This window comes from Theropithecus gelada, chromosome 7b, assembly GCF_003255815.1.
Source record: "Theropithecus gelada isolate Dixy chromosome 7b, Tgel_1.0, whole genome shotgun sequence".
Taxonomy (NCBI): domain Eukaryota; kingdom Metazoa; phylum Chordata; class Mammalia; order Primates; family Cercopithecidae; genus Theropithecus; species Theropithecus gelada.
Window position 1 is genome coordinate 68,355,535 of NC_037675.1, and position 18,026 is coordinate 68,373,560.

General features: G+C 34.2%; 1 protein-coding gene across 7 annotated transcripts in view; it reads left to right on the forward strand.

Annotated features, from left to right (window-relative positions):
* The window catches only part of GPHN (gephyrin), a 719,765-nt gene that overhangs the window by 522,003 nt on the left and 179,736 nt on the right, over positions 1–18,026 (forward strand). For 2 of the 7 annotated variants that reach the window (XM_025392024.1, XM_025392026.1), the window contains one exon: positions 1,829–1,870. The exons of the other annotated variants lie outside the window; for them this stretch is intronic. In XM_025392024.1, the coding sequence (XP_025247809.1) occupies positions 1,829–1,870 (42 nt within the window). The remainder of the gene's footprint in view (positions 1–1,828; positions 1,871–18,026) is intronic. 7 annotated transcript variants of the gene reach the window in all.

Sequence of the window (18,026 nt, forward strand, 5' to 3'; positions counted from 1 at the left end):
AGTGAAACTCTGTCTCAAAAAAAAGAAAAATAAAAATCTGTCTTATCCTGTGCTTTGAACAACAACAAAAAAAAAAACTCATGATGTTAATAAAATCACCTGCAGTGGCCTAAGACATCATTTAGCATGGAAGTGACACGTTTCTGAGATGTTTAATGTGCACCATAGAATTGCCCTCCTCGGAACTGACTTTAATTCAAAGATAAAGTACTAATAAAATATCTCAAGTAAGTTTTCCCAGCAGTAGAAAATAGAGAACTGAGTAAATTTTAACTATGACAAGACTCTCAAACTGTTTTGAAATATGAAGTATTTCAGTTTTATGGGCATAGATATAGACACAGAACACATACACAGCAAGATTTTCTTAGAACTAGCATTTTGCTAAAGAAATTCTGATATGTGTATGGTTGAAAATGTGTAATTTCTGAATATGTATAGAATTTACCATATTTTCAAAAGTACCTCAAAGCGTTAAGTGGCTATGATACTTTTTAGCACAAGTCTTTGTAATAGTAAGCTTTAAAAATTCTGAGCATTATTTCATCAGTTCAGTTTTTTAAGATAGAAGAAAAAGGGTCTGTATATTCATTTATTAAATAAACATATATTGAGCACCTACTACATTCTGCTGTGCTTGATGCTGGGCATACAGTTAAAGAACAAATCTTAGATAATAAGTGCATTTCTAATTCTTCTACTGTCACCTTCTCCAGTACCTTCATTTCCCCATCCTACCTTTGTATTTTGATACTTCCTGCAGTATTTGTAAATAGAGAATACATACTTAACAACTTCATCTTACATGGCATTGTGAGACAACCTAACAAGGAAAGAGTACACAGAATTGAACATGGCAGTGTGATAACGTAGAAAATAAGAATAGGGAAGAACATTATCAATTTAACATCATAAAGGTTAAACATGATTGTGAGTACAAAATAGCTATTTTAAAAAATCAATGATAAAATAGCTGTTCAAAAAATTCTGTGAATCATTCTGATAAAGGTTAAGTCTGTTGAAGAGTTGTGTGTTTAAGGTTTTATATTTTTATAGCGTTGCTATTGCCATTATATTTTAGAAAGTGCCTCAAAGCAGTAAGTGGCAATGATACTTTTTTGCACAACTCTTTCTGATTTTAAGCTTTAAAATTCCTGAATGTTATTTCATAAGTTCAGTTTTCTAAGAATAGAAGAAAAGGGATTTGTATTTTCATTCATTAAATAAGCATTTATTGAGCACCTACTACATTCTGCTGTGCTTGACACTGGAAATACAATTAAAGAACAAATCTGATAGTAAGTGCATTTCTGATTCTTCTATTGTCATCTTTCTTCAGTGGAGAAAGAGAGGTTCAGTAATATCAAAAATGGAATAGTCGAAACAGGAAATCAGAATCAGAATACTGGCTTTGGTGCCCTCTTTAATGAACACTGTGAATATGTATGGTAGAGTTATTCTATAAACAACCTCCCATGTAGTTCGCTAGTGTTAAGCTAGTGAAGATCAGTGCAGTACCATAAGAAAAATTGTCCAGCGTTCTGCTTTCTCTCTTAAATGAGGATCTTCTCAACAAGATTATACCAGATTCTGAGCAGAGGGTGTCATCTCCATCATGGATTTTTTTTAGCAAGGTATTTTTTGTCACAAAGTTTTTCTTCAAATAACTTGAGTCTTGACATGATTTCAAACTCAAGTGTCTGCTTATATAGCTGTTTTATTATCTGGCCAAGTGTGTTGGTGATGGAGCCATCTAAACCCTCTGTGACCCTTACTATGCTATCCTTTCCTCTTTAACAGTGTTTTCTTTTCCCCACTGCAAAACCAGGCTCGGCTTCCCTCGTGCTCATCTACCTATAGTGTATCTGAGGTATATTTTGCACGTGTTTTCTTACATGGTCAATAACATGCTCGCCCTCACCATTTTTCTCATTTTATTTTCCTTTTGCCTTAATTTATTTTGCCTTGCACTTTGCACTTGCCTGAAAGGGATGAGGATACCAAAGGGGGAAAATTCACCTGTTTTAGGGGGAAATTTCTATATTTTTATGAATGATGCACTGTTGTCTGAATAACTTTTTTTGGCAGTCACTACATCACATTGAAATAGCTAAAGCCCAGAGAGCCAACTTGATTGCTCTGACTACCTTAATTCCATAATGACTCTTTTGAATTAGGTAACTTAGTATTAAACTCATATTGGCTAAAGGCGAGATTCCAGTTTGTATATCTATATATGTCTGTGTCTGATAGCTGAAGATTTGTATTCAATTACTGATTATTGTGTCTCATTAACCACAGACATAGGAAAACATCCAAAGTTGATTATTAAATAGAAAATAAATATGCATCTGTTTATATAAAATAAAAGATTTACTCCTTTTTTTTAAATCTCATCAGGTTACTTTAATAATTTTTTGCTACTTATATTTTCCTAAGATTCTTGTAATCTAGAAGAGATTAACAGTAAAGAGATTCATGTTCTTTTAGTAAAATATTTTACATGACATATTTGTCCTATGTTCCTTGTCTTTTAGGAGGTTTAAATTTTTATTCGTATTGTGTTAACCTATAGAATAAATGGGTTTTCTTGTTTCCGAAAAGCAGATTTATTGAAATATTGTTAACAGACTTTGAATATCCATTAAGTCTCCTTTCAAAGCAGGGGCACTGTTTGAGTAGCTAAGAAGAAAGAGTATATGTACCTCAAAATATGACAGGTAAATAAAAGAACTTCAGGCCAGGTGCAGTGGCTCACACCTGTAATCCCAGCACTTTGTGAGGCCGAGATGGGTGGATAGCTTGAGGTCAGGAGTTTGAGACCAGCCTGGCCAACATGGTGAAACCCCACCTCTACTAAAAATACAAAAAATTAGCCAGGCGTGGTGGCACACACCTGTAATCCCAGCTACTCGGGAGGCTAAGGCAAGAGAATCACTTGAACCCAGGAGGTGGAGGTTGCAGTGAGCGAAGATCATGCAATTGCACTGCAGCCTGGGCGATAGATTTTCATCTGAAAAAAAAAAAAAAGGACTTTATGAATTTTAAGGCCTTCATTCTTTTCTTTATAACATAATTTCCACATGTATTTAGTTTGTACAGGCCACTATAGCTACCATATTAAGACCAGTATTATCAGCTTAATTCTGATTATAAAAATATTATCTCAGAATGTCATCCCAAAGGAAACCCTTGAAAGATAGGACTATTTAAAATACCAGGTAGTATATGCAGAACCAGAGGCAGAATACCATCTGCAGATCTCAAATTTTAAGGAAAAAACTTTGAAAGAAATGGCATGACAAACCCATAGCCTCACAAAGTTGAATTTAGAATTCAACAATAGAATTGCAGCTATCTTCTTCAATTAACTTTGCAAGTTGTAACTGTGAGATTTTTTTCTCTTAAAACTGATTTCCTGGGGAGTTAACTTCTTGAAACATATCACTAAGGAGAAGCAAAGAAAAGAAAGCCAAATGAGCTATTTGTAGTATCAACAAAGACATTTGAAAGAGAAGGTTGGTATCATCTCATCACCACATTTTCTATAGGTCTTTTCTTAATTCCCAAAGATTATGAGTGCTAGTGTAAAAAATATATAACCCATTTCTTTTTGCCACTTCATCCAGGCAATTCTCCATTTCCCATGAGAGTGTGTAAGAAGTCTACCATTGGCATCATCTCCAATCACAGCCTACAGCATCCATCAGGGTATTACTTTCTCTATGACAGCATGTGTGCAGGAGGGCTCTCACGTTGGAATGTGGAACTGGCTTCTTGGGGGGATTATGTATGCTGTGGCATTGGCACCATGGCACTCAGCTCTTAACTCTGGCTTCATCTAGGTTTGTTTTTTTCATTGTGACACATGGGCTTTCTTTATTTGTCATGAAGTATGTTTCTCTTTCTGTCATTTGTGGTAGGGTTTCTCTCTTTCACTCAATGCCACATCTCTGTGGTCTCCATAGGTGCTGTTTATGTTTAATTTATGATGCTATAAAGACCAATAAAATGAAGAACTCCTTAAGCAATCTAATATTCATGATAATCCTCTTTCTAGAAATAATTATTTCTTTTTAGTTTTAAATTGGTAAATATTTCACAGAATTTTAGACTGTAAACCTTAATAATTAAAATTTCAAGGAATATTCTTCTTAGTTTTTGATTTTTCATTTGGAAACCTCTTGACAGGATCATTGGTACAAAGTACAGTATTTATTTTATAGCATCACTATGGAGGTAGCCAAACCTTCCATGGCTCGATCTCTTCTTTCCCTTACATTTACATCATCATCTTCATTTACCTTCACTATTGAAGAAATAAAATCTCCAATCCCTAATGTAGCACGTTGGTTTACCAATTGCATATCACTATTTTCTGTGTCATTCATTAAATGAAAAAAATAAGCCTTGCTCAAAAATGAACCTATCCATGAGTTGTATAGGAACAAGATTTATAACCTCAGCTGACTGATACTATTTAGCAAACATTTCTCCATGTAGTTATGGTCCCTTTGTAAAAAAAAAAAAAAAGTGTGTGTGTGTGTATATATATAATATGTATATATAATTATTTTACTTGTGATAAGCTTTGTTTTTGAGATCTCATTTTCAATTAATCTTCGTAACAGCCTTGTTTTGGGTAGATATTAATGTCATCCTCATTTTAAAGATGAGGAAATTGAGACACAAAGAGGCTGATCATAAAGCTAGCAAGTGAGTGGTAGAAAATTGTCTTTTCTTAAATACCATGCTTTCTCCTGTTAAGAAGTTGTTAAAAGTCATTAGCTCTGTGACTAGCATGTAGTAGTCTTGTATTTTCACTTCATCCATTTACTTTGTTCAGGTTGTTTATATAGTTTGGGGTATATATTATGAGAAGATGCACCTACAAAATACAGAACTTTAATTAATACAAAACGTTAGTAGTGTGTATTTTCACTTCATCCATTTACTTTGTTCAGGTTGGTTACATAGTTTGGGGTATATACTATGAGAAGATGCACCTATAAGACACAAAACTTTAATTCAAAGAAATGTTAGAAAGACATCTAACATTTATGGTAATATAATTTATTGTTATGTAATTTATTGTTATTTTTCTCTTATTTAGTCATTTGATAAATATTGAGCTACCTACTATGCCTTATTTAAATATAATCATAATCTGCCAGCTATTTCTTGGCCTTTGGAGTTGGCTTTACATTTAGAATACATAAAATATTGTTAATGTAGTGAGGTTAGTGTCTCATATTGTACAGTCTTTCATCCCTTCAAGCAAAGTGGAAAAAAAGAACTCATCTTTCACGTTTCTAACTGATTTTCAACTTTGTTCCAGCAGTGTTCTAGCAGAACTCCTTTTTCAAATCCTTTGAAAAGATTGCTTCAGAATTCCCTTAGTATAAACCAAAGCCAGAATTAATACTTTCTTCTGATAGAAATTGAATTCCTTCTGACTTACTTGAGAAGCTGAAATATATACTAGATATGAATTTATTATAATTTATAACACAGTATCTAAACCAAAGAAAATTAATAAACATCCAAGTTGTCATGCTTTTACTGGTCCAAATTAAACCCTTTAGAGCCTTATCTTTAATGTCTTAGATTTCCCAGTAGCAAGGTTGATTTAGATAATTTGACATTTAGAAGCTAAATAGTTTATTTCCTGTTGAGTACACAGGGACTGAAAATTGTGTTTTTATTTAATGCTTAAGAACTTCCAGCTACCTAAAGGAAAGATGGTTTTAAAGTTGTAACATGCAAAATAGTTGTCCTTTGAACTCTTAGATACTCTTAGGACACCAATTCTGATCTGAACAAACTTGGACTGCCTAACAGTTTTGGAGCTTTTGCAAACAGAAGTTTCAGTTGAATTGCAGTGAGTAGGTCTACATATTCAAGAAAGGAAGGCACAGCGGGAAAAAGGAAGAGAAGAAAGGTAAATGGACTTTAAACACCATACTATTTTCTACTTCAAAAGAAAAAATAGGAACATTTTTTAAACACCCCAGAACTACATACTGTTTAAAAAGGAAGAAACTGTAGCCAAAAAATAGAGATTCTATACGGTGAGATAACCACCTAAGATGTTCTACTATATAAAATCTCATTTAGAAAATCTTTAATAATGGTTTATTACTTATTTCAATATATTTATCTACAGTGTTCCACCCTTTCATTCACATGTATTATTTTTATGCCATTTGTATACTATAGTTAGAAAACTGGAGATAGTGTGAAGAAATCTTAGAATTTTGTCTTTTGAAAACATTACAACTGCTGCTATTAAAATGTATTGATTCCTACCTCACTTTCAAATTTGTAGAAATGAGCTAGAGTATATAAATTGTGTTGTTAAAAATAAAATTAGTATATATCTGTCTCTCTGACATACAAATTAGTAGCTAAGCCATAGAGATAATGGGAAAACACATGACTTTCTCTTTGACAGGGATATCTGATAAATCCATCTAATTAAAGCATTCTTTAAAAAGAATTGAGAAGAATTCTGTCTAGTTGGGCATATGTTTTTAAATTTCCATAATAAAAATATTTTTAAAACACACTATTGTAGTTGGCACTAGCGAATTTCTGCTTATCCTTGTATATTGCCTCATATAATTATCATTTACAATATAAAAGAGGTCATCAGTGAAAACAGGGCAAGAAAAATTTAAAGTTTAAGATGAGGGAATATTAATGGATGTGTAACAAGTTTAGAAAGTTCTTGAGCTGCTTTAAAACTAATATATAAACTATATATATCTTTGAGAGAGAAAGGAAATATGTATATCCTCTCCTTCATGGAAGTAGGAATGAAGAGAGTCCATAAAGTACTTAAGTGAAGTCCAGCTTTATATATATACAGATTAGGTTATCATCATAATGTTCTAAATTTTCTTTCCTATGTTCTAGAGAATTTACAAATGAAATAGATTAATTAGAGATATAGCTAGTTAGAGCCCAAATAAATGATGGCACATTATAATATATGTTATAATGTCATATTATAATGGGATAGCATGAAAATGACATAGCTCACCTGTATTTATACTTACAGTTCCAGCTGCTGTTTGAATGTCTTTTTGTGATCTCAAACTCAATATGTCCAGCTCTGCTTTCTTAATACTTCTGTCAATGGTAATGTTCTTAAAGTGTCCCTGCATAGAAATCTTCTAGTTATCTTTTACTCTTTCTTGTTTTTCATCTTTGACATTTAGTGTGTCATTAAATGTTGTCATATTTGTTATTTCTGCTTTTGAATTGTCTCCTAATCCTTACTTCTGATACATAAATGAGCTTTGTAGCCACATCTACTTTAACATCCTGGCTTTGGCAAAAAAAAAAAAAATGAAACTGGCAGCTTTCCATACATTACAGAGGTTTAAGAAATGTGAAGCAGCTCATGGTCATATATTGCTGTGGTTCATCTCCATGGATTTACACAGATTTGGTTTACCACCAATCCTAGTGTAATTTTTAAAGACTCAGATAAGTATCTTTTAGACCAGCAACAAGGTAAATTTTCTTTTGCTCCTTCGGGTTTTACTCCCAAACATGCATTTGGGTGAAATGTATAGCCTTAGGGGGATGGGGGAGGGATTGCATTGGGAGTTATACCTGATGTAAATGACGAGTTGATGGGTGCTGACGAGTTGATGGGTGCAGCACAGCAACATGGTACAAGTATACATATGTAACAAACCTGCACATTATGCACATGTACCCTAGAACTTAAAGTATAATAATAATAATAATAAATAAATAAATAAATAAATAAATAAACTTGGAAAAAAAAAAAAAAAGAAATGTATAGCCTTGACTTCAGCAAGTAGAATTATCAATTTTCCCCGGTCACCATTTTTCTTTTTCAAAGCATTTCCTTCTCAACCAGTGTTCTTCAGCTAAGCTATAGAACACAGGAAGTAATATGTGTAGCTGTTGTCTTAAGATCCTGTAAAGAGGTTGCCATTCTATATTCAAAAAACGGAAGTTTATTCATTACACACAATGAATATAAATGCATTAAGGCTTAATTCTCTCCCAGAATTGAGAAAGATATAGTAATCCTGTCTTTTAAGTAGCTCAGTACATTTTGAAGTCATTTGTTATTTAAAGACCCACTTGAAATTTAATGTTTGGAAATTCTTCATGTTGCCTTTTCTTTTCTTTCTTACCCCTTTTTTTTTTTTTTGGATACCTAGAGTCTCTAAATAGCCTGTGCTTACCATATGGTTTTAGGGCTTGAGATCATGAGACGTACTTTTTTTTAAATAACCTCTTTATTTTTCTGAAAGAATCAGGTTTAATCAGCTTCTCACCATATTCTAAAAATGTTCATGCTTGGCAGTTATTAATATTTTGTTGGCTTTCTTGTACTGTTGAAGTAGACTTACTGAAGATCAATTTAACATACTGTTTAAAGTCTGGGGCTAGATTTGAATCCTAACCCTGGATTTGAAACCCAACCCTGTCCCTTATTAACTTTGTGACCTTAAGCATGTTAACTTCTCTACACCTCATATTCCCGTAAAATAGGAATGATACCACCTTTTGGGGTATCTTAAGGATTTAACAGCTTAATAGTACTTGGTGCAGTGCCTGATATGTGTAAGTACTCAATAAATATTGACTATATTATTATCAATATTTATCGTTATATTAAAGGTAAAGTTATTTTTTGTTTCAACTCTTTCAGATATATTATCTGCTATGTTTGTCACAGAGTAAAATACGTTTTACATCTAGTGATTAGCCACAACCTGATTGAAACAAGTATTAGCTCCACTATCAACTTAACCTGACATCAGCACTTGTACCATTCCTGCCTTGCTTCTTTTTCCTAGTCATTGTAAAGCATATAGAATATGAAATACGTGAACATTTAATGTCTTTCTTTTCGTTCTGCCAGGTGACTATCTTCTCCAGTTTTTCAATTGTCTTTTTCTCCAAAATCACTTTCCCATTTAGTGTCTGGATTAGTTATGCACATAAACACACCCCAAAGATGACTAGTAGGAATAGTGGTTTTTTATTATCAGTATTATATTGTCCTTGTATTCTATTATATGTCATATGCTACAAGCAATCACCAGTTTGTAAGTGGGCAAAGCACTTCCTCACAAAAAGTAACTTTATAAATAGTGACTAGATTTCTAGACTAGTGTTCATATAACTCTTAATTAGCTGGTATTATACTATTAGTAACTGAATTGAGATTTAAATTGACATATATGAATTAATGTAGGAATGTATCTACTAGTTATAACATTATTTCTTAGGAAAATGAACTTTAACTTCTAACAGAATCCAGCCTACTTCAAGGCATTTTACCTGACAAATTCTGAGTGGCAATGGGATCTACATCCTGTTTTCTTCCTTTGACAGCTCAGTCTTCCTTACAGTACTCATTATAGTGGAAGGTAAAGGGAGGAGGAAACTATAGAAATTGGGACAAGGACTTCCCCACAGCATCATCAGTCAATGTTTGTTGAAGGAGTATATGAATTAAATGTTTATATTAAAGATTTATGCCAGTATCATTAAATTTCAGTAAATTTTCTGTAGTGTGATATTATTAGTCCTAGATTACTTCTTGCTGCCTCTTCCTAGTAAATGATGATTTTTCTGAATGATTCTTTAATCATTTATTAAGTGCTACTTATTAAATACCCTCTGTATCCTTCATATCTTGTAAACAAGATATAGATCTTTGAGTCAACAGAGCAAAGTTAAACAGATGTATGACTGACTGTGAGTTAAAAGAAGTAATGATTTCTACTGCCAGGTCTGTGTCTGATTTAATCAGACGTGGTGAGCTGTAATTGCATTTCTCTTTGCCCCAGTTTACCCATCTCTAAAATTTGAATAAACTATACCTTTATGTTCCTCGGAAGGGATATTCTGATGAAATTTCAGAAACTGGAAGGGAGTCATGACAAAGCTAATTCATCATGAATGTAAAAACAGAATTTTTCAGGTACAATATGAAAGGGATTATATCTTGTTATCCTGTGTGCATTTTATTTTTTACATGAAAATTCAGTCAGAGAGCCAAATGTGTATAGAAAACATACTCTGAGCTTAAAAGACCATAATGGTTTGAATGTGCTGTGTGAATGTAAAACTTGTAATTGATCTTGTTTTGTTATTTTTCCTTGGTTGTTTATACTTTCAGTTTTGCTGAAACTACCAGTAGGTCATAATAAGTCAGCAAGCATTTATTTAACATCTATACATGCTACAGAGTAGATATTGCCATATTAAGCATATAGAGAATGTTGCAGAAATTAAATATGGGGCCTTAGTGATTTTACAAATTGAAATATTGTCCATTTTTTAAAAATCATAATCTATGAATTCAGGCTATGTTCTAAAATATGACTAGAGGAAATGTCTTTGGCTTTGAAAACTAAACGTCTTTACTAATCGGGTCAAAAAAGTCTGTAGGAAAATCACCATTCTTGAGTCCCGTGTTCACAGAATAGTCATGAGGGAGTTATTTTAAATTTCACCAAATTATTGTTAAGTCACAAAAAAAGAATTTGGTAAAGGCAGATTTTCCTAGAATAGAGTTGAGTTTTTGGAGTCTTATTACATAACTTTAAAATGCCATAGTACCTATTTCTTTAGGCCACATTTTTATCTATCAGAGATGGTGTCAGGTCGGTAGTAAGGCTTATTTAATTAATTTGCCAAGTTCAGACATCTTGGAAAGGAGAGATAAAGGCAAGGCATGACATTACTCTTTATAAATATGACTTACTGGAAGAGAATGCAAATTTTCATCCTTTAAATCCTTTAATCAGCTTTATTGAGTTACCTAATATATTTGGGTGATATAGGAGACCCTGAAAGAAAGAGGAGCTCAGGAAGCATTATAGGACAGAATGATTAGCATATGCACAGCAAAAGTAGTTTGTGAAAGGGAATTTGGTCTTTTTTGTTTTTGTTTTTGTTTTTCATTCACTAAGTTGAATTTAAGGGCATATTTTGAGTCTTATGGAATCCATTTTAAACATCGTGATAGCATTTCCCATGCATTTTTAGCCATTTAATTATATGAATAAGTGCTTGCTACCCTTTACAGTTGCAGCTGTCATTCTCCAAAGTAGATTCATCCACAATATTTACAGTCTTAAATCCTAAATCTATTATATTTATTTAAGGTTTTTTAATAGTATTCTTTCACCTTCAGGCAGCACCTCCCTGTGAAAGGATTTACATTTTTATTCTCATTTTTAACGAGAATTATACAGCTAAGATTTATAGAGAACTTGAGGGCTTTTTCTACAATGTATTCCATCATCAGAAATAGGCTAAATTAGAAATGGAAATGGAGAATATATGGTGATATCCTTTCCATTAGCTTTGAAAAATTCAACTTGTATAGTCACATGTATATGATGTCAGAGTGTTTTATAAGTATGCCTGATTTATCATACTGACTTGCTTCTTTTTAACTTAAATATCTTGGGAACACAGACTCATGTTTCATTTTTCGATGACTTATTTTATGTCCATGAATAAGTGTCAATGCATTGGTTGATAAGTTGAAGTCACCTATACCCTTTTAATATATGTGCTTGCATCACTTTCAAATCTACCTTTTAAAGTGAATTTGACTTAATTTCCATGTGACTTTTATTACTAGAGAAAGCAAATAATTACAAAACAAAGTAAGGGTTATTATATAAAATAATTTTATTTTACAATAAAACAGTTGGATATGGATTTTATCTAGAAAGACTAATATTATATATATAATATATGTATTATATTTCTCCCTTGGAATTGACAAGGGAGAAAAAGTAGGTATATTGGTACTCAAGTGTTTTGTATTTTAAGAGGAAAAGAAGAATAAAAAAGGGGCAGTGGAAAAAAGAGAAGGGAAGAAAGGAGAAAATAAAAAAGGAAGGAAGGAAACTACCGTAGTTTTTCATTTCTTTTTCGACATCAGTATTTAAACAATAGGTCACCTGTTCTAACTTTCCCATTTTACAGTTGCAGAGCATAAGCAGCAACTTACAGAACAAAGGTGAATTCAGAAAGACTTTAAACATATTTTTGGATTAATGTTTCATGAAACCCTGAATGGAATTCAGATTCATGTGGTCTTTTTATAGCCATAGTTTTCAATTATATTAGCAATTTTCCTTGTCCTATTTCTATCTGCCTCAGGATACGAAAAAGAGGGTCTATTTTTGAAATTTTGTTCATACCATTCTGCACCCAGTATTGCCTGGAGTCATGAAAACCCAGCTTGCTGCTATTTTTTCTCTTTGGCAACTTGCTGCTATACCAACAAACAGCAATTAAATCTAATTCTGTTTGGGCTACCATGCTTAAATGTTCTTGTTGAGAAGCGTGGCATGAACTAATGCATGACTCTGAAAAGGCTGCTGTGTGCGTCTGCACTGAAGAAAAAATTCCATAGCAATCTAGCCCCTTTGGATTTAATATTGAAGCTTTAGATTAATGGTGAACTTCTGTGTAATGCTTGACAAAGAAGGGAAATCCCTAGAAATGAAAGTGTGAACTGAGGTAAAAATGGTCTTCAGTCAGATGCTGCTAAATTAATCACTAATAATCATCAATTGTGGAGGTTAGGAGTCCCTTCAAAGAATGCACTTGGGTGGAAGAGTAGGAAAGAGAAAAAAGGTTGCCAGTGAGACCTGAAAGAGATTATATGAGGAAATGTTGAGTCAGTCTTCATGTGTGTGCTGTCTCGAACATTTGGCTCAGAGTCTGAAATATTTTGGGTCAAATTAAGACTGATTTTAATTGTCTTACTATACAATTTCACAGCCTAATCATCCAGCATAAAATATATCAAAAATGACTTAACTCCCTCGTATCCATGACAATTCCAAACTGTTTTTAATAAACTTTATAATTGCCTCCAGTATTTTAAGTTTATTAGGAACACTGGTTTGATGTTTAAACAATCAGCATCCTTCATTAATTCCATTAAGCATTCATCTTACTTTAATGTATACAATTTTTACTTGGTAGAAAATAAACCAGATGTTATTTTTCCAAGTGAAAATAAATCTTTTTTTCCTTTTACATTACCGTTTCACCTTGAAAATATAGGAAGTAAATAAATGGTCCCAAAATTTGGCATTTATTTTTCTAAATCATGTTTCTGGGCTATGAGTTACTAAATTTTGCTTAATTTATTAACATAAATACAGTAATTGAACCAGACAACTGTCAGTTCCTCCAACCTTTGATAGGTGGGCTGATGAAATATAAATAAACAAAAAATGTTGCGTGACCAGCAGCTCTGGATCATCTAAATGACATCCTTTAGTTCATTTCCCTTTCCACATACCAAGTTTATCTATAACTTCACCAATGTATTAGTTTTAGAGCCATGCAGCACAGTTCAAGAGTTCAAAGGGAAAATCAAAATGTTATTCATTCAACTTCAACTGCTACCATATGGCAAAGGTCTCTGTCATTAGCCATTCTTACTATTACAGGTCAGTGACAGTAGCATTTCTAAAGTGCTCTTGTGCATGTTAAGTACCATTCTTTCAGTCAACCTATGTCATGCACTGCTTTCACTTGCAGTTATCTAACTTTCAGACATAACTGATCTCTATTTCTGATCTGAAATGTTCCCCAGCTAGAGTTATCTACCTGGACTTTGCTTTATAGTCATATGTCCTGTTAGCTGCAAATTAATGATGAATAAAAAAGAGGGAGGGGTGATGGAAGAGAGAGAAGGGAGGGATGGAGAAAATTAAAAAGGGAGGAAGGAAACTAGACATCGTTTTTCATTCCTTTTTTACTTCAGCATTTAAAGGATAGGTCACTTGTTCTAACTTTCCCATTTTAAGTAGTTGCAGAGCATAAGCAGCAGTTTATAGAACAAAGGAGGTAGTAAAGGCAGTCATACTATGTATGTGCTAGAGGGAGTCATACTATGTCATTTGCTTTAAAAGCTGTGTCTGAAATCACTTTGGCTTCCTTTTAAACATCCCACCTGCAAGGAGGATATACTTGCAACTGCTCTTAAGATTAGTCGACCAGGCATGGTGGCTCATACCTGTAATACCAGCATTTTGGGAGGCCGAGGTGGGTAGATCACGAGGTCAGGAGTTCAAGACCAGCCTGACCAACATGGTGAAACCCCACCTCTACTAAAAATACACACACAAAAATTAGCCTACTCAGGAGGCTGAGGCAAGAGAATTGCTTGAATGCGGGAGGCAGAGGTTGCAGTGAACCAGGATCACTCCACTGCACTCCAGCCTGGGCAACAGAGTGAGACACAGTCTCAAAAAAAAAAAAAAAAAAAAAAAGATTAGTCATGATGTGGGTCAAAATACCTGCCTTTTCTCTTACACATCTTTATTTATTTGTTTATTTATTTAAGACAGGGTTTCTTTCTGTCACCCAGCCTGGAGTACAGTGGCACAGTCTTGGCTCACTGCAACCTCCGCCTTCTGGGCTCAAACAATCCTCCCACCTCAGCTTCCCAGGTAGCTGGGACTACAAGTGCATGCCCCTATGCCCAGCTAATTTTTGTGTTTTTAGTAGAGACAGGGTTTTTGGGCTTAAGCAATCCTCTCACCTCAGCCTCCCAAAGTGCTGGGATTACAGGTGTTAGCTACTGCACCCAGCCCTTTTTAAATTTTATAAGCTATGCCTTTTGATTACTGCCTATTAACTTAAAAGACAATTCCAGATCAGGGGTTATGTTTGTGCTTTTACAGTCTGCTTTATGTTTTGAAGGTTGAAGTAAAAAATGTGAAGAGAAAAAAATGCGAAGAGAAGAATAATCTAAGAATCCCTGTCCCATTACTTATTACCTCATTTACATTAACGCACTTTCTCACTGCAGTTTCCTACACTTTATTTTTTCTTGTGCTTCTTTTCTCTTTCCTTGTGTGTTTGTCTTTTTTGTTAGAAATCACCTGTCTCTTCATTTGTAGCTATTTCATTTCCTTTCCTTTTTCAATGAATAATAACCCATTTCAGCCACTGAGAAAGAGTATGAACCTTAATAATTGTTATTAATTACTGTGTTTCAGTGTGCTTCAAAGGAACAAAATGGGCGTAGCATAGCTGCTTTTATGTTCTGGTACACTGAGCCTAAATGCTAGGCAAGTAGCTCACAGGAATATAGGAGAGGTAACGTGGGTGAAACTAACATAAATAAATTAGATACAATATTTCTAACTGTAAAAATTCTGTGCATCATATAATGACCCTGTCAAAAGACTATTTATAAACAGAATATGCCTTTTTCAGCTTGAGTTAAAACATAACGTTAATGGGTCTAGGGTTACAGACTTGTGAATCTAGTTAGCTTCACAGCTGTTCTATGATAGACCGTAAACTGATCCCAAATGTCTTATTGTAGATGTGTATGCAGGGGAAGGACTGAGGAACAATGCATTGATGGCTCAAAATAAATCTATAAACAATTGAATAAAACTGGTTTGAACAAATAGTAAAATGGTCTATATTATACTAAAAGGTTTGAATTCTACAATTTTTTAATCAAATGACATTTTCAATAAGAGTTTCTGGGGGTTTTTGTTTGTTTCGTTTTTGTTTTTGTTTTTTTAGATGCCCAGGTTGGAGTGCAGTGGTGTGATCTCAGCTCACTGCAACCTCCACCTCCCAGGTTCAAGCAATTCTCCTGCCTCAGCCTCCCAAGTAGCTGAGATTATAGGCGCACACAACTGCGCCTCACTGATTTTTGTATTTTTAGTAGAGATGGGGTTTCACCATGTTGGCCAGCCTGGTCTTGAACTCCTGACCTCAGGTGACTTGCCTGCCTCGGCCTCCCGAAGTGCTGGCCTCGGCCTCCCGAAGTGCTGGGATTACAGGCCTGAGCCACCACACCCAGCCGTGTTTTTCTTTTAGATAACTTTTGTATTGTTTTTCATACATTCAGTAAAGAATATAGATAAGCAAAGATAAAATTAAAATTACCCTTGAGCTCCTCCCATGTTAACTGCTATTAACTTTTATCAGAAAGAAATAATAAGGATGGTGAATTGAAGAAAAGAGAAGAGAAAGTAGGGAGTTCCACAGATAATATAGAGTAAGTTAAGAATAGGCCGGGCGCGCTGGCTCACTACTGTAATCCCAGCACTTTGGGAGGCCGAGGCGGGCAGATCACGAGGTCAGGAGATCGAGACCATCCTGGCTGAGACGGTGAAACCCCGTCTCTACTAAAAAAAAAATACAAAAAATTAGCCGGGCATGATGACGGACGCCTGTAGTCCCAGCTACCCGGGAGGCTGAGGCAGAAGAATGGCGTGAACCTGGGAGGCGGAGCTTGCAGTGAGCCGAGAACGCGCCACTGCACTCCAGCCTGGGCGACAGAGCGAGACTCTCAAAAAAGAAAGAAAGAAAGAAAAAGAATAAAGAAACATATGTAAAACAAAGAATTACCATTTAAAAATGTCCTACATGGAAAAGTTTTAAAAATTTTTCCAAGTAGGAATTTTTTAAAACATGTGGGAATGTAAGAGTCGGAAAGCTCTGATGGATGAATTTCTGCAGAGTTTGATACAGTTATATTGCCCATGTGATAACTGAGCAATGCAAGGCACAACAAAGCCACCTGAAGCAACCCCAGGAAGGAAGCAAATTGGTCAGTGGTGAAACTGCCTAGGACAGTGGTTAGAATTTAATAGCATTCTCAGTTCAATAAATATTTATGAAGGAAAAAAAATAATGAAAAATATATATGGGTTGAAAACATTGGCATTGTTTGTTCTTAGGATAAAGAGTGCAAACGGGTATTTAGATGATGTCAAATTCTAAATTTGAGAAATCCAGGCTACAGTGTTTTGGGGTGTTGAAAGCCTAATGTAAATGTCCTTTGGAAAATTTGTTGTTTTTTTTTTTTTTTTGTAGTTCCCATTATTTAATGAAATGTTTCAAATATTGTATATAGTAAACAACAGGTAATATAACAAACACCCATCTGGTAACCATTTAGATTTAGCAAATTTTAATGTTTTACTATGATTTATTCAGATCTTTTGATATATTTTTAGGAAACTGAACAACTGTGACAAAGTTCAAATTTCCTTTGCATGGAATTCTCATATAAGAACAAAACAGATAGAATATTAAGGGCCTGGCACAGTGGCTTATGCCTTAATCACAACACTTTGGTGGGCCAAGGCAGGAGGATCACTTGAGCCCAAGAGTTTGAGACCAGCCTGGACAACATAGGGAGACCCCTCCTCTACAAAAAAAAAAAATTATCTGGGGGTGATGTCACATGCCTGTGGTACCAAGCTACTTGGGAGGCTGAGGTGGGAGGATCACTTGAGTCCAGGAGGTTGAGGCTGCAGTGAGCTATGATGACACCACTGCACTGGTAGCCTGGACAATAGAGTGAAACCCTGTCTCAAAAAAAAAAAAAAAACAAAGGAAAATTAGGATTGCATTCTTTCCACATATGTGACATATGTTGGCCTGGCATTTGAATAATGCTGTATTTCCCAGGATCCTTTGTACTCCTATTTCTCTCTTTCTGCTTATATTTATTTTTAAGTAACCTACTGGTTTGTAGTATAACTTTAATGATTTTTAGTACGTGCTACGAAGATAGAATACACAGACCCACTAAATAAGTGTGTATGTGTGTGTAGTGTATATAAATACACAGATTATATAATATATTTTTGATCACTTCTGTTTGTTGTGCTCAGATTACAATAAAATAAACTGATCAGAAACAGGCAAGATGTCTCAGAACTACTCTGGCTAATCCCAACTAAACCGCTGTGTACATCTATACTAGCAATATATAGGAAATCAAAAGGAACCAAACTGGAATGCAAATGAAACAAAAATCACTAACACTGAACCAAAGCACCTCCTGGCATTTTTAATAACATTGTTCTGTCCCAAATGAAACTTCATGTACTTTGGACATGGAGGTTAATGATTGCTAAAAAAAAATCTTTATAATTAAGTTTTCTCTAGTTTGATGGTTATTATATTCCATGTGATGCATCTTTCCATAAATTTTGAGAATC